The following is a 27,471-nucleotide window of genomic DNA, read 5'->3' as shown; positions in this document are numbered from 1 at the left end:
GAATTCCACATTCGTTAGCTATGCTATCATGTTTTTAAAAAATCCTGAAAGATGGCAGTGATGAATTATTTCCCTAATACTGCCAAGAAAACAGCATGGATGCTGCCAGTCATCAAGAGTCAAACTTGAGGATGTCCTTATTGATTTACTTGATTGGCATGCAGCAGTAGCATAAGGCAGCTGAAAGACTCTAACAAACCAAAGGAAGAGCTGCTTATAAAGACAGTACTGATGGTTTCCACATGAGAGACTAAACAAAAAGTGAACACAATTTTGTTTGAGATGTCCTAATATCCTTCTCCAAATTTGTTGCAATGGTGGTTGGGTGGGGGAGAAAAAATATCACAGGTAAAAACTTCACAGAACAATCAAATAAAGATATTCTATTGTGCAATAGTTCATTTATATGATCATAAATATGGATGGAACAAGCTAATTTCACCTATTACAAGGCAAATGGTATAGCATGCAGGTAGAGAGGAAAGAGATAGCAAACAACTTTACAGAAGGTCCCACCTGCAGAAAGCTTATTTCCATATCTGATATTTGTGGATCCAAAAAAAAAGGCAGAATGATCTATATAATTTTTAAATCATGCATTATTTCATGGTTTTATTGCAGATACTGTTTTATATTGTATATAATGTTTGATTTAATTGTGGTTGTCCTTAGTTATAAATAAAATTATTATTTCTGTATCTATCATTTTCATAAATGATTTTGCTCAACATACATATAAGTAAAGCAATTGTGACAGACCAACAGCGGTATAATTTTTTTCATTTACAGGAAAGAAATATCAGACTGTCTCCACTATAGCACTTTATACTAATCTCTTATGTATGGATTAAAAAAAGTGAATACAAAGGCAGAGATGGAAGTGGAATTTCCAGAACTTGTTGAATTACAGCTCCTAATACTGGTTCCTTTCCATTAACTATATTAGTAGGGATAACTGGTAAGTGTAGTTTAGCAACATCTGCAGAACATAAGCTCCCCAATCTTGCTTTTTGCAAAAACAATCTGACTAGGGACTTAATCAACTGTCACTCATAGTACACAATGGATAGTTCAAGGCAGTCAAAAGATTTGTAGTTCAATAATTAAGTGAACCAATTAATGATAATATCCAGTATGTACAACATAGAAGTGCTCTGCATGAAATTACAGCTGTTTATGAAAACACCATTAAATGTATGTTGAATTACAGATGCTGAAAATATATGTATCCAGCAGTTTTATGTTGCCTGCAACTAAACCATAATAAAAGCAAGTTATTGGGAATTTCTCACACAGGAATATTTTAATAAACTTGTTTTGCACACAGGTTCATATGGTTCTTATTTTTTATTCCAACTGCCATGGCCCTTTAGTGACATCAGTTTCTTAACATCATCAATTTAGGTTTACAGTAAATTTTGTCCCATTAAGCCCTATAAGTATAGATCTGAGAAATACAGAAAATTGATAGTGGAGGTTCTTTTTCTAGAAATTGATGAATCTTTATTCTGCCTTCTAACCATGGGATAGAATTATTCTAAGCCTAAAGGTTGCACTAACTAAAAGAGGGATAAAAATGATCCTGAGTGGTGCTTTCAGCCAACAAACATGTAGCAAACTTTCTGGAGGCTACAACATGGCTGGAACTGCAATTCTAGAAGGGAAGAAATTAGTCCCAGATGCTATATCCACTATCCAGATGCTTTAAGGGTGCTCCTGTATCCTTAAAGGAACATTTCTAAAATTGAATCTGAAAGACCTACTATTTATAATTTTATATAGAGAAACAAAACTGTTTACATTTGTTCATTAAACACTTATAAAATGGTGAAGGCAAAAAGCTTTTACTGAGGCAATGTAGAGTGTTAAACAAAAGTGCTATGGATGTAGAAAAACAATTACATTTGTTGGATTTCCCTAGAGATTTTTTTAAAAATAGCCCAGTCCTTTGTTTGTTAAAGGACATTTAACCTAAATATCTATTCCTAAATTTAAAAGGGCTCTAAGTCTTAACAATTTTTTAAAAAAATCTAAGAGCCATTCTTGAAGGAAAATTCAAGAAAACCCTTCATTCTTTGAGACTCTCTCCTACTAGCAAAAGAGCTGTTGAAAATTCAATTCAAGTACGATTGCATTAATTATTTTATTTAAAAAATATTCTTAAGTAAATTTCCAGGTCATTCAGATTTACTTTATGTACAGTTGTTATTAGATGATCAGTATGACTGAGTTGTTGAAATACTGAGACTCTAAAAAGAGTGAAGAAGAGCAACAAGATGATTAGGAGGAAGTGGAGGCTAAAAATATGAATAATGGTTGCAGGAACTGAGTATGTCTAGTCTAATGAAGAGAAGGATTAGGGGGTGACATGATAGCAGTCTTCCAATATATAAGGGGCTGCCATAAAAAAGAATGGGGTCAACCTATTATCCAAAGCATCTGAAGGCAGGACAAGAAACAATGGATGGAAACTTATCAAAGAGAGATCCAACCTTGTGAAAACAATTAAGCAGTGGAACCGCTTGTCTTCAGAAGTTGTGGGTGCTCCATCTTTGGAGGTTTTAAAGAAGAGATTGGCAGCTATTTGATTTACATGACATACGGTCACCTGCTTGAGCAGGCGGTTAGACTAAAAGACCTCCAAGGTCCCTTCCAACTCTGTTATTCTGAGTTGCTTTGAAAGTGGCCAAATTTTATTTTATTATCCGTCAAACTCACTGCAACCAATTATATTGGTTACCTAATTATTGTTATTTTATCTTTTACTTTGTAAGTTTTAATTTTGTGACTGACCATAATAAAGGACTCACTAACTGACATAAGGAATTAATGGTGGAAACAGAAAAGCATTTTGCTCATTTCAATGAATTACCATAGCCCATCCTAATTTATATACTCAAACACAAATAAAAACAAATAATACATACATAATTAGATTTAATAATCCTTCATGACTTTGAAAAATCATACTTTGTAAATCCAAGTATATTTAAATATATTTTAAGGCTATTTTCAAGAGTATAGTTCTTAAAATATCTTATATAGTTAAAGAGAAAAAGAAAACAACCACCAACTTTTTTTTAAAAAATAGATGCTTCAAAGCACAATATTTATTTATTCATTTATTTGATATTCACATAAAACAGATTATGATTAATGTTCACAAGCAAGAAAGGATTCTGAACTACAGTTTTATTAGCCCAAGGATAAAAATAATTACCAAGCCACTTTTTAACAATATAACTGAGTCTTTACCATTAACTGTTTAATTTCCAGCTATTTCAGTTAGAGAACAGCACTGTATTACGAGATTCAAGACTGGAGCTTTTAATTATTATTGGGCACATAACCAATGCTTCTGAGAACTAAAATAAGAGCTTCTAATAATTTCCAGAAAGCTTTGTCTGCTCATATCCTCTACAGTAAGTTTATTTCTATCAACTAGTGGACCAAAGTAGCAAGCCACTTTACACTTGTGGTTTAAAGTTCAAGGCTGGAAACCAGGAGACCAGGAGTTCTTTGGCACAAAGCTAACTTGGTGACCTTGGGCAAGTCACTCTTTCTCAGCCCTAGGCAGCAGGCAATGGAAAGCACTTCTGAAATCTTGCCAAGAAAACTGCAGGTACATTTCACCAGGAGTAAGGCTGACTTGAAGGCATAGGAGAAGACGTGAACTAAAATGCCCAACTCAACATGTCATTTCTGGATTCTAACCCATCTTATTTCTAATAGAAACTTAAATCTTCCCTTTTCAGTATAGAATTGTTACACTAGTTCTTGTTTGCTAACTGCAAAAAGTTTTATAATGTTTTCAACCTGCTGAACCTGCCAGTGATACAGTAATTGTTATAGGTCTTGAAATGAAAACTTCCACGGAAAAGGGAGCCCATCAAAAAGGTCTCTGCCTTCTTCTCTAGCAAACAAGAACTAGTGTAATAATTCTATACTGATAAGGGAAGATTTAAGTTTCTATTGGGCCTGTTAGGTTTTGCTGATGACACCTTACACTTCAACTTGTAGCATTAGAAAATCAGAGGGAAACTAACCACAAAGGCAGCACTCATAGCTTTCATGCAATTTTACTGTCTGTGCCTCTTTTGGAAAGACAAGTAGATGACACATTGATGGATTTGCTACCATTTTTGCCCTACTTTATCACTTCAGAAAAAGATTGTCATCAATGCAGGCTGAATAATCTAGGACAAAGCAATAAGAGGCAAAGAACCAGTCTCTATTGAAATGTCCCAAATGTACTGAAAAAAATCATAATCACAATATATTTAAGCCTCGGTAATGAAGAAAATAGTCTGCATATAATATCTTCAAGCTTGGAGCTTGGAAGCGTCTGGTATCTACTGTTGCCTTAACTTCAGGGAAGATTTAAAAGAGAAAAAAATACACTGAAAAGGCAGATAATTAAAAGTTTTAATCTTAAATCTAATAAATTGTAAATTAATCTCTCTTAAATGCAGACTATTTTGATTTTATTTCACTAATCCAGAGACACAATAGCTCAATGCAGAAGACACTTAATGGCAAGGCTGACCAACAGCATACTTTTGTACTTGTACAAATATTCTGTTTGGTTTTTTTTAAAGTCTCAATATATACCACAAATTCCACAACATTAACTCATGATACTAGGAAAGATAATTTCTCATTAAGAAATGTACTTTAGGAGATTATTAGGATTTTTTTTTTAAAATGAGCAGTCACTAACCATCTCAAAAAACAATAACAATAACTCAACTTGATGTGTGGGAATCACTGGCCCACAACCCGGTGCTTCTTTTACTTAAAAACTGCTAAGAAATTCTTAATTTTCTATTTGGGCAGTAGCAATTTTATTGGTGCTGGATCTTTCCTCAGAAGTTACAACATGTATTATTTAGATATAAATATTAAAAGTAAGAATATTTAGCAAGGGAAATGTAGAAGTAGCTAGTACTTGGATCTATGCTCTACTTCTCTGATTATCAGTACTTTTTAAAAAATAATTATTACACTAACATTGCTACTAGACTAAGAGAGCCAATTTCACCTAGTGATTAAGCCAGGAATCAGGAGTCTGTGAGTCCCATTTTAGCAGTGAAAGCTGGCTGGGTGATATTGGCCAAGTACTTTCTCTCAACCCAATTCACTTCATAGGGTGGTTGTTGTGGGGCAAAGAAAGGAGAAGAAAGGATGTTGGCTGCCTTGAGTAAATTTATAAAAATTATGAAGACAGGATTTAAAAAGCTTGTATATGTTTTCTAATTGGCAAAATTAAGTCCTATCCTTTTCTCTTTGATATATGCAAATCACCTTGAACAATTTAAAAAATATATTACTATAAATAGCCACAATGTTTTATGTAGTTAATACATAGCTGAAACAATTAGGAGAACAGTGGCATGATTGGGATCATTTCTTCCTAGCAAATAAAAATGAAATTCCTCCTGGTACACCATAAACAATCTTAGCTCAGAAATGGTTCTTTTGCCCATTTCATTCTGTTCCACTGACATTTGTTTTAATGCATTTGGCACATTAAATTTAATGGAAATCACTAAAATGCACTAAAATAATTACTCTCTCCCTCTCCTGTTAAGGAAGTATATTTCCTGGATACAATTAGTGTTGTCATGAGTATGCTCCAAAGCAATCAAAATATATTACTAAATTTGAATGTGCTACCACAACTGTAAATGAGCACTATGCATACTATAAATAAATATATATGCACAACTGCTACTTCAGCAGTTCAACACAATCAGTTAGTCTGGTATTTAAACCCTGATGACAAAGGTTAAGATTCTAATAATGTCTTCATACTTCATGAAAACCAGACACTTATGAAATTTTGATAGGTGTAAGGACAGGATATAGTTAATAATGAGTGCCAACTTCTTCCTGCATTTGTTTCCATGTATTGAATATGTCTGAATAATGTAATTTATTAATGGAATCAATACATATTTTATAAAGAGACATACCTACATATATAGTGTGCATGAAGACTCAATCAAAATACAATTGGTTTATAGCCATGCTAATTTCTGCTTAAACCATCCAAGAGGTACTTAGTACAATTGTTTCATTTTTACCTATTTCTATCAGGGGCCTTTGTACATTCCCAGCTCAGTATAGAACAGTGGAGAATCTGGCTACAATAGCAGTTTTGCAAACAAAGTTCTGGAAAGGGTTTTTTTGGGGTGAGGTATGTTTGAAATAAAAGAATAAAAGCAAATGGATAAAAACTTTAAAAAGTGCTAGTGCTACATACGAAAAACAGACGATTGAGAGTAATAGAACTCTCACAACATAACAATAAACAGTGACTAATTAAGAAACACATCAGATCAATAAGTGTAGCAGAAGAAATTAAACATTGCTATTAAATAGCCTGGAAAGGAAAAATGTTATGCAAAATTAACCACTCCTGGACATCTTTCTTACTTTACCTTCAGTTACTTTAGTTGTATTGCTGTAAAAATGGATATAGACAAATATGGTCTGTATGCATATTTAAAGGCTGTCGAGTATCTAATGTTCTGCTATTATACAATTACATGATTTCACCATCCTCTGAGAAAAGAAAACTGATCAACAAACTCACCAAGTCATTCTTAGAATCAAACTCAATTACTCTGCCATGAGCACTCTACCAGAATGCAGAAGGGGGGAAGAGGCAACCAAAGATACACAATGACCCATATATTATGTAACTGAAAAAGTCTGCACTGTGAACATAGTGGAGATGATTGGAAGCAATTCTTAATATGAAGTTCAGAAACATGAATATAATTTAGGACAAGTTCCCTAGCCAGAAAAATTAGACTATTTCAGTGGAATATGAGGAATCACTTAAAGGCTTGATGGTTAATAATTCAATTATTTACATAACTTTTCTTATCACTGTTCCCACAATGGCATGTGGAAAACCAAATAGAACTGCAATTATAATTACCTAGGCCTAACTGAATAGACAGCATGCAAATAACTGTAAACAAACAAATAAATATTGAATTAGATTTCATTTGCAGGAAGTAGACAGATCAGTGGGTAAATGCGAGGGTTCTCACAGCATGGAGGAAGTGTGGAAGTTGATTTTTTATTTGATTCTTTCCCTTTAAACCTCAAGGTCAAAGTTCATTTAGAAACAAGCTAGTTCCTTGTAAAAGTTTTGGTTTTATAACTAACAAACAGAATGCCAAAGGGGAATAGGAAAAATAAAACAAAGAATAACTTAGGTACAAGGCTTCAGAATCTTTTTATAACAAAATTCTACAGGTTGTCTTCTAACTTATAAACTTGATACACTGACTCCAACTAAGAAGTTTTAATGTCCAATTGAAGGTGTTTGATAGATTTTATAATACAAAATAGGAAAATCCTGGAGGAGTTTGATCAACAAAGGCAGATTAGAATTCCTAATTTTTTTCTACACTGAATACAGGAGCAGGATTTTTCAACTACTGCATGGCAATGTCAAGTTCTTTCTCTGAAATCTGATTTCTCTATGCCTGCCCTTCCTTCTTAATTAGACGCTCTATCAAGCACCAAGTGATACTTTCTCTTTGATGATTTACAGAATTATAACAGAACAGAGTTGGAAGGGACCCTGGAGGTCTTCTAGTCCAACCCCCTGCCCAGGCAGGAAACCCTACACCACTTCAGACAAATGGTTATTCAACATCTTCTTTAAAACTTCCAGTGTTGGAACATTCACAACTTCTGGAGGCAAGTTGTTCCACTGATTAATTGTTCTAACTGTCAGGACATTTCTCCTTAGTTCTAGGTTGCTTCTCTCCTTGATTAGTTTCCACCCATTGCTTCTTGTCCTGCCCTCAGGTGCTTTGGAGAATAGCTTGACTCTTCTTTGTGGCAGCCCCTGAGATATTGGGACACTGCTATCATGTCACCCCTGGTCCTTCTTTTCCTTAAACTAAACATTCCCAGTTCCTGCAAGCATTCTTCATATGTTTTAACCTCCAGTTCCCTAATCAACTTTGTTGCTCTTTTCTGCACTCTTTCTACAGTCTCCGCATCTTTTTTACTTACTTACTTATTTACTTACTTACTTTATTTGATTTATATACTGCCCTACTCCCGAAGGACTCAGGGTGGTGAACAGCCAAACAGTAAAAATACATAGATACAAAATTTAAAAACAAAGTAAAATCGAATTAAACAATTTGGCCCAGACAGATTAAAACACCCCAATCATTTAAAAACCGATTAAAATTTGCATAATTTACATTGTGGCGACCAAAACTGGATACAGTATTCCAAGTGATCTTGATTCTATGCCTCTGTTTATGCAGCCTAGAACTGTGTTGCCTTTTTTGGCAGCTGCTGCACACTGCTGGCTCATATTTAAATGGTTGTCCACTAGGACTCCAAGATCCCTCTCACAATTACTACTATTGAGTCAGGTACTACATATACTGTACCTGTGCATTTTGTTTTCCTTGCCTAAATGTAGAACCTTACTTTTTTCACCATTGAATTTCATTTTGTTAGATAGCACCCAATGTACAAGTCTGTCAAGATCCTTCTGTATCTTAAGACTATCGTCCGAAGTGTTGGCTATTCCTGCTAGCCTGGTGTCATCTGCAACTTTGATGAGTTGGCTCATAAACCCATGTTGGCTTTTGGTTATTACTTGGTTTGCTTCTAAGTGTTCGCTGATTCATTGCTTATCTTTTCCAGAATCTTCCCTGGTATTGAGGTCAGGCTGATAGGTCTGTAGTTTCCTTTTTTTCCTTTTTTGAAGATTGGATCTACATCAGCTCTTTTCCAGTCCTCTGGCAGTTCCCCAGTGCTCCAGGATCTTTGAAAGATATAGTTCAGTGGTACTGAGATCTTGTCTGCCAGTTCCTTCAGAACCTTGGGGTGTCGTACATCTAGTCCTGGTGATTTGAACTTGTTTAGGGTAGACAGGTGCTCACTTACCATTTTTCCCCCTTTTTTAAACTTGTGTTCCTAATCTGTTTTTTGTGGTGGTGTTTTTGATAGGTTGGACTGTTTTTTCCCTTTGTGTAAAGACAGATGCAAAAAATGAGTTAAATAGTTCTGCTTTCTCCCTAATGCTTGTCACCTTCTTGCCACTTTCTCCCAGCAATGAATCAATTGTTTTCTTGACTTTTTTCGTGTTTTTAACATGTTGGAAGAAGCTTTTTTTGTTATTTTTTACTTTTGTCGCAAGCTTTTGTTCATTGTGAACCTTAGCTTTCCTCACTTCAGCTTTGCAGGCTTGGGCTATTTGCTGATATTATTATCAATTTGTTTCCAAATTGCCCAGCTAGGTATGCTAAAACCTGTATGAAACAGGTTAAAGAGAATTCACACTTCATAAGTAAAGTGGTGTTTGACTTCATCACAATTAACTATTTTGTTAGAATTGATGCAGTAACATAAATTACAAACTATTCACATAGTCAACCTATAGCACAAAATACCATGATATATATTTTAATGCAATTTAAATCAAGTGGCTGGTTAAAGTTTAATCATTACTTAAAATACAGCTTGGTCCTATATCCAGGATTACAGTGCTAGATACAGATCTAAGGCTCTTGTAAGATGATTATCTAGATTAGAGTTTGGTGGGGGGAGAGAAGAGGATGGGTGAGTCAGGCTCTCAAAACTATCCAACAACTGCAAAATATAGCCATTCTTTTTTCAATGATTCCTGTGATGACGTTGGAAAGGGACTTCAAAATCTGAGTATGTAATATCTTCCAATGAATCTTCCAGGTAGTTTTGTTAACTCAGCAACCAGGATTAAATTCCTTCTTTTGTCACCCAAGTTTGCTAAGCAAGGAACCCAGTTGACTAAATGTATCCTAACATTCTTGTCATCTATATACAACTAAATTTTTTGTGTTTGTTTGTAACCTTCACTTGGGCAAAACAGTGCATCATAGGAAATCAGTTATTGAGCTAACATAGTTCAAATGGCTTAACTTACAGAATGTGTCCAAAATCAGAGATCCTTCACTCATATAGGATTGAAATTTGGCAAATTAACAATTGTTTCAGCACCGCTATGCCTTCTGACTACACTTCTTATAAACCTGTAGGTTGCATGATGCAACGACACATGAAATGGTGTATCCCTGCCCTGTTTCTTGCCTCCCTTTGCCCCTGCACCCCATCGAGGGGTGGTGAGGCCTGATGGTGAGCAGTGGGCTGCTTTGGAACTGTGGCCAAACTGTGGCTCTTAACAGGGTGAGCAGTAAGGGAAGGGAGAGACAATGATTTGGATGTCTGCTAGCAAGGTGGGTCTGGTGCTCAATGAGCGAACTCTCTTTTTCCCTGAACAGAGGGGTCCTTGGGCACACGAGGATGGAGAGAAGGGATTCAGTTTTCCTCACAGTACACAGTTCCCCTGTTCTCCTCTGTCCAGCAAAGTGACAGGCAGTTCCTTGACATAACCATGGAGACAGATGCATGATTTTCACACTCCCTCTCACCTTCCCAGAAGTAATATCAATAGGGAAGTCGGCAGAAAAACTGAAGTCGTTCCCACTCCCACTATTTTTTTTGCTTGTTTGTGGTCATACCCTTTCTCTGTTTAGGTAAGTGTTTCTGAAAGGATGACCCAATGGGTCACAGGTTGTCTAGTTTATTCTGTAACTGTCTGCTTGCTAGTTTTTAAAAAGGTGGTTTAAAACAAATATGTTCCAAGTTAGGAATCAAATTACACGTACATGAAATGGAAGATAATGTAAGAAAAATAGACACTTCTATATTTGGTTAAAATTTGGCACCTAAGACAAAGCTTTAATTTGCAAAACCAAAGCTGGCTACCACTTAACATTGCTCTAGCTTAATTCCTCTCTTCCTTGGTTATTGGTTTATGGATTTTTTTTTACTTCTTTAAGCATTTCTGCCAATTTAAGATAATACTTCTCTTTGAAATAGGAAGCCAAACTGTTTCTCTGCTTCCTAATAATCTCTCCTCAAACTGTTCTATGTATCAAAGCTGATTTCATTACCTGCCACCTGCTGCTGCTGCTACTGCTGATGGTTTTATTTAAAGCACAGGCATATGGCGAAGAAAGAATTCAGCCTGACCTCCCTGAACTACTGCAGATGAATGCTGTACTGTAGTGACAGAGAGAAGCTGCTGCTGCTCTTTCTTACAACTAGGCGTCTAAACCAAATAATGGTAAGGAAACCTCCCACGTTCAGTCTTTGCCACCCTTCCTCCCAGCCATTTTCAAATACTAAAAATAATTAAAGGGTTTTTTTAAAGGCTTCTCTGAGCATGAATTAAGATACAATATATGAGGTTCGGTTAAATGTAACATCATTGAAAACAGTACTAGGACCAGCAAATTTTGCCAGAAAAATTGAGTTGGCAAATTAAGTATCTTAAATTTTCATGAAAAAGCATGCTGGAGGTTAACCTATAAAGTTGGGAGGGAGGAGGGGGGATCCCAAAGGTAACAATGAGAACTCATGTTCATATTATTACAAACAAACTCTATGTGTACTTTTCCACAAAACCACCAGGAATAAAGTTTGGCTCAAAAAAAAAGCCTTCCCTTTTTTATTTGTTCTGAATGGCAACTCCATAAACTGAACCCATCAGGAATGAGGATCTGCCATCAACTGCCTTTTACTTTATTCACTTCCTGTAGAACACGGGTGTCAAACTCAATCGCATCACATGACATACCATGATGTATCGTGACTTTTTTGCCTTTGCAGAGCCAGGGTGGGCGTGGCCTGCGTGTGACGCATCTGGCCCATAGGCTGCCAGTTTGACACTCCTGTTGTAGAACATCTCAATCATTAATTACAGTAAAGTTGAGCTGGCCTATGACAAGTAGCTGCCTTAGTCTGCAATTCACAAAACCCCATTCCTTTTCTACAGATGGTATTTCAACACAGTTGCCAATTTTTTCTTCTCTCAACTTATTTTACTTTCTCCCATTGGGCAGGGAGAAAAGAAACCAAAAGAGGCCAAATTATGAAAAAACCAAACAGTAATCCCAATTACTTTTGTCTCAGCTAGATGGGGGAATAGTTCTTTCTAGACTACAGTGTATAATCAAGAATGACCTGGGTTATCACTAGAAAAGAAGTATGCAACTCACCTGTTCTTCAGAGAGCTGTGAGATGTGATTAACAGCAGCATAGGACTCTATCTTTGGATTGAAGTGGTTGATAATAGCCCTGAAAGGCAGAAGAATGTTATGCTATATGTGAAGGTTATAAAGGGCCAATAGAAATATTTTAATCCACAGTGGCATATTAGCAACTAAAACTTAAAGTGAACAGTTGAAGGAATATATGGCTCTAAATAGAAAAATGGGAACAAAATTGAATCATTCATTTGTCACCCAGCTTTCTTTTCATTTTATATTTAAAACTGATCCATTTTTGGACTTTGCCTAGAATTGAAACTATGAAGTTTGTTTAGAAACGACATAGGCACAAGCATGTACACACTGTTTCTTTGTGGGTATACAGTTATTGGAATATTTACATTTCAGAGAACTTTTTCTCTTGTTTCACAGCGAAAAATGACAACTTAGCAATTAAAACCCAATAGAAAACGCTTTCATCATTGATTTAAGAACAGCCAAAAGGCATTCCTTACTTTTCAAAGTCAAAACGTACACAGATACATGGTTAGAGATAGCTTTCCAACCGCCCCGTCACCAACTTCATAGTTATTTAACTTAACGACTAAGAGAACTCCATGGCCAATTTGTGATATACATCTTGTGCTTTATATGAAATGTATTTACCGAGTAGATTGTGGCAGATGGGATAATCTGAATACAGATGTTCCTATAATTTTTAATCTACCAATTAAATGTTAGACACGATGCAATGCTATTTGGGAGGTTAAGATAATGTATAATAGGAAGTTAAGATTATGAGGACAATGGAATACTGCTCAAAAAAGATCTCATAAATTTCTTGTATTTAAAAAAATCAGGATCTATCGCTATAGAAACCATCCATTATCTTTTTCAAGATTTGTTTTTATGGTAAACGTGATAATAGTTCTTATCTCTATAGAGTTAAAAAAAACCCGAAAATAAAGGCACAATTTCATATAGTGCAAGAACTTCGCCAGAGGGAAAAATTAAAAGTAGCACATTCTAAAATAAATAGGTTTCCTCATTTGTAAGAGGTTAACAGCTAAACAAACATATTTCAGAAAATATGCAAATATATTTTATGTAATATAAGTCCAAAGATATAGGGTAAGTTCTTTATATGCAAAGGAATTATTTTACCTCTATTTTATTTGAAACTGAAGGAATTAAAGTTTCAAGCCTAATAATGGTCTGATTTATTCTCTCAATTTCTCTATGCTCTATCATTAGTTTAAGGGATAAATAAATGAAATGTGTATAACCAGCAGATTAGAAAATGAATCATATCTGAGATCATTTGTCACACAAGAACCCCATTTGTTTGTTGTCTATCTGTCTGTCTGTCTGTCTATCTGTAACTGTATTGGGAAAGTGGGCAAAAAGACACCGGCAAGGGAACAGTCAAAGAGACAGCATAGCCCACACCTGGATAGTGGATGGGGCAACAGGATCAGAAGAGACACTCCCTAGTTTTTTTGAGACTGAGTTGGGTGGTGGCGGCAAGAATTGTATCTTTAGACTTGCAAGATTGATATTTACGAGGTAAACCAGAAAAGAAACACAACCAGATGAGTTAATTCTATTTTATTGTAAAGCTACATTAATAGACTCTTGCAAGACTAAAATGAAAAAAAATCTCCACTGTCTTCTTTATATCATCAAACAATTTACAACTATTGCGCACAATTACATCCATATTCCTGTACCCAACAACAAGGCACACTAGAGTTTGAGTAACTGGGATTGTTGCACAAGAGAATTTTATCCAAATGAGGCGGCAGCAACCAATCTTTGTAGCTTCGCTTCCCTACCTACCTACCTACCTCCCCCCCCTCTCATTCACACACAGTCGATTAGTGGTCATGTCACTTGACAAACATTTCACCAGAATGTACCGCAGTTTTCTATTGTTTCAAGTTACTTTCTCTGTAAGCTTCCTCCAAATTGAACCTTTAAAATTAATTATATTCTTTAACTTCTACAGAACATTTGCAGAAGTTATTTACTTTTAATGATTTCATTTTATCAAACAGTTGCAGAGTACAATTCAATATTCCATAATGAGAAAAAAGGACAAGCAAAACCAATTTTAAACAGACAATTCTGCTTATCTGCAAAAAGTAACTCTCAATTATTCTTTATCAAGAAAATGAATAAGAAAAATGTCTGACTATAAAGTCTTATTTGTGATAATAAACTTTGGATTAAAACACCACTTAATTCTATAGAAAGGATGAGAACACAAATTTGTTTCCTTATTTTCCTTATGTGTCATTGTAAAGATGGATCCATTGAATTCATTGGCCATTTTATTCCATTGCGTAACTTCTATAAGGAGGCAAGACCCTCTTCCATATCGCTCCGACTATCCGGTTCATTTTATATAAAGCTACTTTATAGCTTTATATAACATATATAAAGCTATATATGTATATAACTTTATATAACTATATATATATATAACTTTATATAACTATATATAACAAAATTTTGTTATATTGTATCTTGATTGCCTCAATTCTTTAATTACAATGTTATGTTTCTGATTTATTTTACTTGAAATAGAAAGTGTTTAATTATTTTGTTAACATTCAGAATTCTGGAGAGAGAAAGGGAGGGAGGGAGGGAGGGAGGGAGAGAGGGAGGGAGGGAGAGAGGGAGGAAGGAAGGAAGGAAGAAGGAAGGAAGGAAGGAAGGAAGGAAAAATTACTTTTCCTCTTAATTTTTTAAAGAATATATTAAAATTATCCTCAACCTGAAACAGCAGGAAGAACAACTGAATCAAAAATATATTGCTTTCCTCCACCTACTGAAGATGTAAGATTTCACTTAGCCTAACCCAGCATCATAATGCAGTTCTAATGTAGTGTAGGAGCAAAAAAATAATTAACTTTTCTGAGGCTTGGTACTTATAAAAGTTACTGATTTCTTATAAGCTACATCAAGCATGATCTTTTTTCCTACTGTGCTAGCATTTGGAGAGGGAATATTTGTTATTCATAAATTTCTGGTAAGGAGCTCCTTCATTAAAAATAACATGTGATTGAGAGAATATTTCAATCCATCCTTGCCACACATTCTTAGTTCACCTAAGCTATTTGTTGGAGAACAGAGCATTTGCTGTACACCCCCCCCCCCCATATATAAGTGATATATTTGTCGCTTATATCTAATCTCATTATCAGCCTACCTATCTCACACTAAACCGTCATAATCCCATATATATTGGAGATATTAGAGACCAGACTGTGAACAAGGCAACTAACCAGCCAGAAAATGTATTAATCAATCAATCAATCAATCAATCAATCAATCAATTAAATTTATATGCTGTCCATCTCATAGTGTGTGTCTCTGGATAGGGAAATAGAAGCCTACCACACCTGACAAACCAGGGAATACTGTAACAGTGGTTTGTTTGTTTTTTTAACTGGGATCTTCTGAGAAGACACAGAGAATAGGGTTCCTTGTTCATTCCTTAGTATAAATTACCAACCTAAGTAGTCTAACTGGTTGGTAATTTGGACCCAGAGCATGCCCACTTTAGCTAATTTCACCAGATGGGAAGAAACATATTGAGACTGGGAGTCCCTCAATCATGCCATTACGCTATTTTAAATGTACGACCTTGTCCCCGAATTAAAGACCTAATTTATAATTTTTGAAACATAATTTGCCTCTGAGCAGATGTAATAAATCATTTATTGATCATGCTCATACAAATTCTATGTAATCTACAAGTGCACAACCTGTGGCCCTATTAGCAATATGCAGGTCCCATTGCTTTTAACTTCCAAGAGAGTCCAAACACAGGATAGAACAAAAAGAAAACTCTTTTGTAACTACTTTGTATTCTCTCTAGGTTTTTTTTTTTTAAGAAGATAATTTGTCACAAAAATAGAAGAACATTTCGATTCCCACCATGGACGAATGGCTACAGAAGCTGATGGAGTTGGCAGAGATGGCTAAATTGACTGATCAAAGAAAAGAATGTAAGTTTGTTGCTACATGGAGACTGCTTCTGGACTTTGTGCTTGAGGGGGGGAAAATGAAACTTTGATTTTAGGTTTTACTGATTAGATTGACTTGTTGTTATAGAAATGATTAGTTTATATTATTATGGAAAAGTAAAAAGTTGAAGTTCGATGTTAATGCTTTAGTCTACTGCAACAGAGGGAATCGGAAGTCAGTGCTTTTTTCTCCCTCCTCCCCTCACTTTTCTTTCCCCTTTTCCTCCCTACAGTGTCTTCTTATTTGCTTTTGTATTTTTGCATTTTATTTTATAAGTTTAAAAAATGTTGAGAAAAAAAAATAAGAATACAATTTGTTTTTCATTTGCTCTTAATTTCAGTCTCAGTAAACTACAGTACCAGTTTGAATCCTAACTTTTAACTGTTGAGCATGGGAGAAAATTGTTATGTTGGGTGTGTGTGTGTGTGTGTGTTAGCTTTAGAAAGATACCTTGTTCTTGATAACTAAGGTATTAAATCTTCCTGCCTACCCTTTATGACCAGTTACTTTAGAGCTACACAATGTGTCCTCTGACCCTCAAGATTTCATATTCATTAAGGTGGACAAAACTTTAGACAAAACTTGTCTAAAGCAACATGCTTTCCAACATCTTCCTTGGAAAAATTCAGACTAGAAAATATTTAACCATGTTATGTTTTATTTTGGAATGTATTTCAGAGATATGAGAATTAAAAAATAAATCATTTTTAAATAAATAAATAAATAAAAGGGTCCAAAAACCAGAATAAAAAATATGTAGGTAGTTATTCCAGGGGAAAGAAGACCTCCATTTGCTGGCAGTCACCCCTTCCAGTCCTGTCAACCTCATCCTGGGGACTAGGTGGTTTGCTGGCACCAATGGCCTGAAGGTCCTGGTAGTTAATGCCAAATCTGTTTGCCATAAATGCATCATCATCCATGATTATGTATCACCTTTTCAATAAGGGTTCAAGCCCTATCTTTGGACAGAAACAATATTAGTCACTGAACTGGATTTTGTCATGACCTGGGTAGAAGAAGTGCAGCCTATCTGTTCTTGTTAGTTCTTTGGGCAGCTTTTGTTACCGGTGACCATGGTATTCCTTTGGGCTGCATGTGAGGGCTAAGGGTTGGGGGCATTGCCTTGCAGTGATTCCACTCATTCCTAAATGGGTGGTTGCAATCTTCGTTAGTAGGAGAGGAGAGGTAAACCCTAATTCAAGAAGCTTGGACTGTTTAGCCTTGAAAAGCTAACTGAGGAGGAATAAGACACAACATTCAACCTACCATGGTTGCCAAAATCCAGCCTACCATGACATTTACATTAAAAATCTCAATAGAAACAATAATGTTTCCCAAGAAAATCTTCATCTGATGGTTAGATGGAAATCTTCATCTAACCATAAGAGAGGGCATTATCCATATCTTAGTAGAATATTCCACAGGAACAGAGCACATACTGAAAAAAAATTCTCTCATGCCCAACAGTCTCACACTGAGGGACTGTAAATATCCCAGCCTGAAAATAATGCACCGAATGCAATGAATCTACATGTAGGTGATAAATCTGCAGATACCCAAATGCCAAGTCAAAAGGGGCTTTTATACCTTTAAAGTTTAAATTATCACTACCTGAAGATTACTGGAAGCCAAAGGAGTTCCCATAGTTCCAGTAAAATATAACACTATATTTTACAGGAGCCTGGATAGCTGTGCAGACTAAAGCACTGTAATTTAACACCAGCTGTCTGCAATTAAAGTAAGTTCAAATCTTGCCAGGCTCAAGGTTGACTCCATCCTTTCTAAGGTAGGTAAATTGAGGACCCAGTTTGTGGGGGCAATAAGCTGACTTTGTATAAAATATACAAAAGTATGAAGGCTATTACTTAACGCACTGTAAGCCGCCCTGAGTCTCCAGAGAAGGGCGGCATATAAATCAAATTAAAAAAAAAAAAACACTGCTCCCAATCTTTTTGGCATCAGGGACTGGTTTCGGGGAAGACCGGGGGGAGGGGGGTGTTCGGTTTTGCTCGCTTGCCTGCCATCCGCCTTCAGCTGTGCAGCCCAGCTCCTAACAGGCCACAGATCGTTACTGGTCTGTGGCCTGTGGATTGGGGACCCCTGCACTAGAGGTTCTCAGTAATAAGTATGTTAGCCACCAGAGTTTGCATTAAATGCAGCTTCTGAGTAGGCTTCTAAGGCAGCCCCATGTAGATCTGTTATTTCTCATGCCAGAATACAAAACAAGGTATAATGGACTTAAGGTACAAGGAAGAATAACCTTCCCTGAATTTTAGAAAAAAAAACTTTCCAGCAATAAGAACAACTATACAGTGATTAGTTAAAGTGATGGTAGATCACCTTCACTGGATGCATTAATTAATGGCTAAGCAACTACCTATCTGGATGCTCCTGCAAAAGGTTGGACTCAACAACCTAAATGGCCTTTTCCCCACTCTGTAATTTTATAATTCTACCTATTCCCCTCCCCCACGTGTTTCTGCTATTGCATATGCAATCTCATGTATTTGTGTCAAGCAAACTATTAAAAAAGAGGCAGACAGGATTCTCCTTCTAGCCAGGCTTTAATCATGCAACCTCTTCCTTTGAACAAGTTTTTTTCTCCTCTTTCAGTAATAAATATAAAGTGGTGGGGTCACAGGTTAAAAGAGAACCTCTAGTAGACATACAAATAAACTGAATGAGCAAAGCTAAACAAAGGGATAGTTTAATCTGAGAGCAAAAGTGCAATTCATTTTTCAGCCTGTGGGAAAAGATATGAGTCAAAAGCATTGTGAGATGATAACAGAATACGTCTTTCATACCTGTTCATTTCCATCAAATATGGATATATCCTTTGTGTAGCTGTTGTGGGAAGATGGAGGAGGAGGAAATGTCAGTCTGCTTGGGCAAGCTGAGGCTTCAATAGCTTTTTAAGCTTTTTCCCTTTTATCTGCTCCTGGCCTGCTTGCAAGAGGGAAGACACTGAATGCTTTTGATTTCTTCCCTGGCACATAATTTTCTGTATCTCATCACATTCTAGATACCAAGCAAATGGGCCTATCTCCTGGATTTGAAGAATGAGCTAATTTTCTGCTACATTTCACAGCTGTAGATTTAAGATGAGTAAGGAGTCAGAGTACTCTTATTCCAATTCTGCTAAATCACTGTTCTTTGACTCCTTGGCTATGGCAAAAAGCAGAGGGGCAGAGATTAAATGTCTCAGTATGACCATTTTTCATTTATCACTAACACTGCATACAATCAGTGTTAGAATCTAGAAACATTTTACAGTGCACATCTGCCATATGACAGCAAGCGCTTTCTTAAGAAGATGAAAAGATGGACAAATATCTATGGATTATAGTACTGATTACTTAGCTAGGCAAAAACATAAAGACTGTAATTGACGGTTTTTACAATGCAATTGTTAATTATTGTTGTTACTGTTAATAATAGGGAATTAATCTAATAAACACTACAGCAGTCTCATTCAATCAACTATTCCCAGATTCATTGTTCTCTGAAATATAAAATTCAAAATAGTGTTTTAAGTGAATAAATGCAGTTGCCTTTATATTAGACAAATATCCTCTATTCAGTCTAAAGTGAACAGAGCTGAGAGCTGTTTAAGGACTCAAAGACATGAATCTTAAATAACCCTTCTCATATTTTTTTGAATCAAATTTTCTGTGGTCCTTATTCGGAGTACAGCACTATATTTTAAATTTCTTTTAAAGCCTGTTTCTAAAGCTTGATAATCAAATATTCAAAATTCACAAAAATTGTGAATAATGTGTATCTCTCCTATAATGAAGTTTTCATGAGTTATATCATCATTGATTATTGTGTATCATGGATAATATAAAATATGCGTATAAATACAATTCTCAAAGGTTAGGTTAGATATTTGGTATCTTTTTTAGCCCTGTATAATGATGCTGAATTTGTCTGCCTTCTTGAAATGTTATTTACCTCATTAATATATAAAAAAAATCACATTTTGAACCATCCATCTACTTTGAAGAGGAAAATAGATAAGTGAAGGTAAATCTACTTTAATATGTAGATATATCTTTAATGTTACATTTAGTTCAACTTGCAAACAGTATTAGTTCACTAATCAAGAGTTACACAACAGGAGTTACACAACAGGAATGTCTTATTTTTTTAAAAAAGAATTTTTTATAAAATCGGATGCTATATTATAGTTTCCTAGCCATGCTTTTTAGCAAGTACTGATTTAACTTCTATAATTGAGATTATATAGGGGCTATAATTTTTCTCAAAATTTTCTTTGCTTCAAAATAGAATAGATTTTTGAGAATAGATTTTGATTCTGGTCCTCTAACATTTAAAATTGTTTCAGGGCTTGGCAATGGCAAAAAGTGAAAATATTTTAATCATACTTAGTAATCTAATTAGCCATTTCATTACATGCTTTTCTCATTTAAAAAGCAAGATGCATCTTGGTTCCTGTTAGAGACATCTTCTGTGAATCATACCTAGTTTCCAAAAGTACAACAAAATATGTGTTTATTCTTTATATTAGATGCCCTTTCTAATGAAAAAGAACATTTGCTAAATCAATTTAAAGGATGGCATCTTCAAATGAATTTAAAAAATGAAATATAGAATTATGTAAATAAGAGATGTTTTCCTCTTATATATCATATATGGCTTCTATATCTATCATATATAGTCCAGAAATGATTACAGCTAAGAACTTAGGCAATTAGTTTTAAAGGACAATTAAACTCACAGTGAAAATTTTGCTTTATTACCTGGTCTAGAATTAAGCTTCTAAATTCTTAAACTTTACTTTTCTGTTTAATGTTACATTATCAAGAGCCAAACTAGATGTATTGTATAATTCACCATGCTGGCCAATTGTTTTTAATTATTTATTTTTTAAATAGGATGTCATCAAGATCAGTGAAATTTGATGGGATATAGATTGGCATATAGCTGTGGAAGCTACGTCTTACTCAAAAGAAAAAGACTTAACAGAAAGAAAAAAGGTATTTTGAAGTATATCACTGTAGAGATGGAAGATAGATATCTTTGATAAAAATATGCAAGAACTGTTACATAAGCAAAGAAAGCAGATACATTAGACCTTCCCATAATTTGCTATCCTATTAGACTAGAATTCTTTTCCAGTACATATACTGGAAAACAATAAACTTGTTTATTGTTTCTTCTAAACAATAAACTTGCTACCAAACTAACATTGCTTATTTGCAAATAGGTTCTTCTCTGTGTCTCTATAAATCACTATACTTCCAGTTCCTAAAATAATCATAAGAAACAGTGATATGCTTGCATAAAATCTAGGACAGAGACATAATCATATTTTTAAAGTATAAAAGATAGTGAATATAGAGTCAAACCACAAAGTCACAAAAGAAGCAGAGGACTCTTATGATGTTATATCTATAATTTTAATATATACATTCAATTCATACTCTGCACTAAGCCACTGTATGTTTATTCATGGCATTTTGAACATGCACAATTGAGATATAACACTGAATTGTATGCCACAGTTTATAAACATAATAGTTGGATTCACACTTCTCACAAAGTCAAACCAAACTACCTATGGCTTAATATGATGAATACGTTAAAATACACATACTGTAAGCATGAAGAGCACAGGATCAGATACCCCAAATTCCATATACATCTACTATTCAAACTGGAAAAAGCTGAGACACCTACAAAGTGCCATATTTTTCAGTAAGACACTTAGAAAATAATTATCACAAGCTATGTAAATCTGTAAATACATTTTGATACTTTCCATAATGGTTAAAACATAAATGCTATCTCAAAAATATGTTAAGTTGCCACATTGAGTCAATTGTAGAAAAAAGTGATAACAAATTTTCTGGTAACTTAAAAGCTATTATAGCAATAGCAATAGGACTTAAACTTATATACTGCTTCACAGTGCTTTACAGCCCTCTCTAAGCGGTTTACAGATTCAGCATATTGCCCCCAACATACTGGGTCCTCATTTAACTCACCTCGGAAGGATGGAAGGTGAGTCAACCTTGAGCCTGGTGAGATTTGAATTGCCAAACTGCAGTCAGCCGGCAGTCAGCAGAAGTAGTTTGCAGTACTGCACTCTAACCACTGTGCCACCATGGCTCATTATGGCAAAGTTTATAGCAAAGTATTCATGAATTACATTTGCTCATCAGTTATACCTGATGATTAGAATATAATCTATAAACATTTCTACTATAACAAATTGAAGGGGCCACAAGTCTATACTTTATACAAAAGTACAATTATATATTAGGATACATTTTAGAATAAAAATTAGGTCCTAAGTTACAGAAATACTTAAGCAACCTGATTTTCCAGGTTCTGCATCCTGATGAGGCTCCAATTCCACCATGGTAATAATTATGGTTGTAAAATGTCTTTTGGGTGTTTATAACTGGTAAGGAGAATGCATGTTCCTCAGCAATTCTCAAGTGCTTATTTAGAAGACTGATTGCTGTAATGTGTAACTAAAACCAATTAGACATACATTTTGCACTTCTGAACAATGGGAAAAAGTCTTTCCATTGTAAAATACTTAATGTATAAAACTTCTTCCTTCATAGGTTGCCTTGATCCTTCCTGATTTGAACATTTAGTTGGGATGTTATTGCAACAAAGGTCAGCATTAATTAGATCCCGTTTTATCATCTGCTAGTTCTGTAAAAAACACTGATTTTGATTTTCTCCTATCTTTCTATTGCATATTTTTAATATTATTATACTTATTAACTGACTTGAGGAGAAAAAGCTAATCAGTATTTTTAAACATTTATTTACCAGCCAGGATCTTTTAATAGAAGATATTAAAATATTATTGATGGTAAAGTTACAAGAAATTATTACCCTAGCCAGTGTTAGATTGCTACTGGTTCTTCCCGGTTCAGGAGAGCTGGTAGCAGAAATGTTGATGTGAGAGCAAACTGGTTCGCTCCGACCATCAGCTGGGCCCTCCCGTCTGCCCCTTCGCTATACCTACCTTTATTCCTTCATTTTTAGCCCAGCTGAAAAGCACGGCAGAGCGGACTGCCATGCCTCAGCTGTTATGGAATTCAATGCATTTGCACAAAGCGCAAATATGCACCGATCGCACGCAAAGTGTGTGCGTGAAGCGAACCGGTGGTAATACTGGTTAGAACCCACCACTGACCCTAACCCTAATCCTAACCCTTCCTGCTGCATTCTGTAAAGTAATTTCTGCTCTTTGCTAAGCATATCATTAAGTTTAAAAAGAAAAGAAAGGGAATGGAGATTTTAAAGGAGCAGCCAACAAATATAAAGCCAAAACATGCTGTGCAAGTATTAATAATCATTAAAAGTACAGAATAAACTAGTGTAATTAACATACAAAACTGTGGACTGGTCTAACTAATCATGCCATGACGAATTTGAATTTTAAAAAGTATGCACTTTTATGAAGCAATTTAGTAGGGCAAGCAATTAATCCTCAAAGTACTAAATCAAATGAAAAGATTTCCCTTTAAGAAGATCACATTTATCATTACTAATGTATTCTAAGCGATTTATCAGATGACAACAGAATTTTACAAGAGGAACCTTCTTCGCAAAACATAATTTTTTGTTCACCACCAACGAAGGCAACAGTCAGGGGTGTCCACAAGGTATAGTAAAAAAAGTCAAGGTGAGAATCATGATAGAGTGATTGATGCTCTGCCTGACAACAATAAATGTTTATGTGCAACATCAATAAAAAAACAGATAGAACTTTGATTGCACCATCATGGACGCCATTTTGACTTCTTAAATCATACACTGCAAATATTCCCGCATTTAATTATATATATACTGTATAATTATCAGTTCAATTATCATAATTTCAAACGAAATTATCAGTTTTTCTGGCAAGAATTTTTATCTGTCCACAACACACACTTTCTTTCCCTTTTCATGCATCTAGAGTTTTAGCAGTTGAGCTATTGCACTTTACCTATGTATACATGTAGGGAAGAAAAGACAATTGCAAATTAAGGAGTGCACATCAGAAGCCAGGAAGTTACTGACCTTAGAATTACTGGAAACTGACCACATCCTGCCTAGGATGTTGAAGATAAAACAAAAAAAGCAACAAAATAGCTCTGTCATTTGGCCTTGATTTCATCATCTCTGGTATTTGCCACACCAATTATTGATCTACACCCCAAATTAAGGGATTACAGGGTCGTAAAAAGGGAATATAGCAGTTTACCTATAGTGCATATGGACTCTTGAAATAAGGTACAGGTAGTCCTTGACTTGTGACAATCGATCCCAAAATTTCTATTGCTAAGTGATACACTTGTTAAGTGGGTTTTTGCACCATCTTGTCATAGTTGTTAAGTGAATCACTGCAGTTGTTAAATTAGTAAGAGCCGTGGTGATGCAATGATTAGAATGCAGTACTGCAGGCTAACTCACTGCTCACTTGCAAAAGGGTTCTCCCATGGAAGAGAGAGAACATCTGATCACTTCAATTGAAGTGCTCTGCTCTGGACGTTGGTGGAGGCGAGGGGGCAGCAGCCAATTGTTACTGACATTGACGGGTGGTGAGAGGCAAATAGCCAACAGCCTGGACCTGTTAGGGGCTGGCTTTTATGGGCCCGTTTCCTGGAGGAATCCGGAGGCCCCCTGAATTGGGCTGCAGACTGGGGGTATAAATGACCAAAGACCGGGGAGTGGGAGAGGTTGGAGGATGGCCGAGGGCTGGTTTTGGGTTGCCTTGGGCCATACCGCCCCACCCCTTTTTTGGCCCATGCAGGCCTCATTATGGTCATTACCCCAGCTGCCTTTTTGCCTCGTAAGCCATTTTTTTTTTCAATGCTGTTGTAACTTTGAACAGTTATTCAACAAATGGTTGTTAAGCCGAGGATTACCTGTACTGACTTCTCTACAGTAGCAATGGATCACAGAGGGTTCTAAGAGGCAGGCATACTATTCTTTTTGAGCACATACTACCATCCTGGAGTTAACTGCTAATCACTATTAGAGAAGTATTTGATGGAACAGATTGCAAGAATCATAAGAATTGTACTTTATTCTAGTAGGGAATTTTATTGTTAATTTATATATAGTAAAATATACTAAAAAAATTTGGAAAGCCTGATATTTCTCTCTGCCACCTCTTATACCAAACAGAGTCTATTCTGAGTTTCTTTCTCTCATCTTCCCCTTTCCCAGGACAGTTGTCTATTTTCTTTTCCTTTTTAATGGCTCTTGCATACTTTTACCAAAGTTATCTCTGCACTGTATTACATTTTGCCAGAACAGCTGCAGAAATCATTTTCCCCCTTAGGGTCACTCTCACATCTTGCTATCCAGCAGATGCTCTGCTGTTCTTAAAAAGACCTAATTTCATCATCACTTTCAATTGATTCTTAGGCCATTACATTTACGTTTATCTCTGTTATTTTGGTGTAAAATGTAATGTTTTGCAGCTTCTTCTGATACAACCTTTGCTATAAGTTCAGCCTAAGTGCTTAAAGGGAGTACTTATCTGGGCACATTACAAACCCAGGTTTACAGCTCTATTGGACAACAAAGCAGTAATAGATTTTCCTTTTAAAAAAAGAATGAGTGTATCTTTGCATGTGGATAGTAGCAAAACTAGAATCGAAAAAGAGAAACTGAATTAACTGCTATGGTAGGCTGGTGGACAAGAGAATGTTGTTTTCCCTCATCTGTTTGCTCTTTCCTTGTGCTAATTTCACTCCCAATCCTAACAGGAGAATCTGGACCAGGAAGGAGAGTGGTAGAGTTGATCAAGTGATAGGTGGGCTACTTAGGGTCATGATTTTTTAATGGAATAATGCTATTTTTGGAATAGCAGTAAACCCATGTTCAAAAACAGCTAATGGAATATAGTAATGAAAAGCATTTGTGCAAAATCAGAACAAAGTTTAACAGATAGGTAAATTTATTGATTTACCCATCTGTCAAAATATGCCTCATTACCAGTCCATGTTAAAAAGAATGAGTATTGAATGTTTTGGGATGTAAAAAACTTTTAATAGCATAAAGCAACTCTTATATAAAAACTGAGTAATAGTACAGGTAGTCCTCAACTTACAACTATTTGTTTAACAAGGGTCCAGAATTACAACAGCCATAGAAGAGGTGGTTTGCCACCTGTAAAACTCTTTCATTTGTTGCAAAACTTTTCACTACATCCCTCTGTGATTGAGATCTGGGTGCTTAGCAACCTGTTTGCATTTATGGCTGTTGCCAAGCACCCCGCGATTATGTATTTCCATTTGCAATCTTCTCTGCCAGCTTCCCCAGAAAGTCAGTGGGGAAGCTGGCAGGGAAGGCTGCAAACTGCTGTCACCTGCTGCAGAGCTGAGATTCCTTCCCGACAGGAGCTCTTTCAAGAAGGAGGCAGCCAGGAGGGAATCTCAGCTTCTTGTGGCTGAGGTCAGATCCCAAAAATCTGAGCTCTGTTCCTGCAAGCCTTTGGAGGAGTTCCCTTCCATGCACAGAAGGGAGTTGAACTCAACAGGCAACTCTTTCACTTCACTCTAGGAGCCATGGTGGCACACTGGATAGAATGCAGTATGGGAGGCTAATTCAGTTCACTGCCAGGAGTTTGATCCTCACAGCTTAAGGCTGACTCAACCTTCCATCCTTCCAAAGTCAGTAAAATGAGGACCTAAATTGTTGGGGGCAGTATGCTGACTTGGTAATCTGCTTAGAGAGGGCTGTAAAGCACTATGGTATATTGTTATTGCTATTGTTTTTAATGACCTAGGAGATTGCTGAACAACTGCAACCAGAATACCAGGATTGCAATCGTTGCCCAAAGCATTCACATGGGCATCAGCTTAACAACAGCTTTGCTCAAAGACCGAGTTTCTCTCCCAATTGTGTTCACAAGTGGTGGACTACCTTTGTTGGTGAACCCTGTTCTGTCCCCAACCCCACGCACACACCCCAACAGACATTCAAGAGTTAAAGACCAAACCAGCCGGCAAAATCCTTTTCCTTATGATAACGGAACTTGGCAACAACCTAGTGGCTGCCTGCCAAGAGTTTATTATTTACAAAGAGGAGAGATAACTTCTTCCCACTTCTGATACATCAAAAGAAACAGCTCAATAATTACGGAGTCAAATCAAGTCCAGAGATAATCCAGTAAAGTCTTATAGCCAAAAGTCCCGCAATGCAGAATGGCATGGAAGCTTTCAGCTTTGTTCGTCACAAAGTTTGACTGGCCTTTTATATCCTGTGGGGTGTGGTCCAGTGACTCAGCCTAATCTCAGGCACGTCTTTTCTTCTGTTGCGCGCGCTTATCTCTGCAATGCTGGCGTGGATCCAGCCAAGACTCATT

At 35.9% G+C, this 27,471-nt stretch overlaps 1 protein-coding gene across 1 annotated transcript in view; it reads right to left on the bottom strand.

Moving 5' to 3' along the window:
• ARMH3 (armadillo like helical domain containing 3) overlaps positions 1–27,471 on the bottom strand; it is a 139,744-nt gene that overhangs the window by 34,798 nt on the left and 77,475 nt on the right. Inside the window, exon 24 of the mRNA XM_070945228.1 lies at positions 12,093–12,171. Within this exon, the coding sequence (XP_070801329.1) occupies positions 12,093–12,171 (79 nt within the window). The remainder of the gene's footprint in view (positions 1–12,092; positions 12,172–27,471) is intronic.

The sequence above is a fragment of the Pituophis catenifer genome, unplaced genomic scaffold (assembly GCF_029215685.1).
Source record: "Pituophis catenifer annectens isolate HBS135680 unplaced genomic scaffold, rPitCat1.0.hap2 SCAF_6, whole genome shotgun sequence".
NCBI classification, from domain to species: domain Eukaryota; kingdom Metazoa; phylum Chordata; class Lepidosauria; order Squamata; family Colubridae; genus Pituophis; species Pituophis catenifer.
The sequence above is the reverse complement of the archived record's forward strand: the minus strand, read 5'-3'. Positions and strand labels throughout refer to the sequence as shown.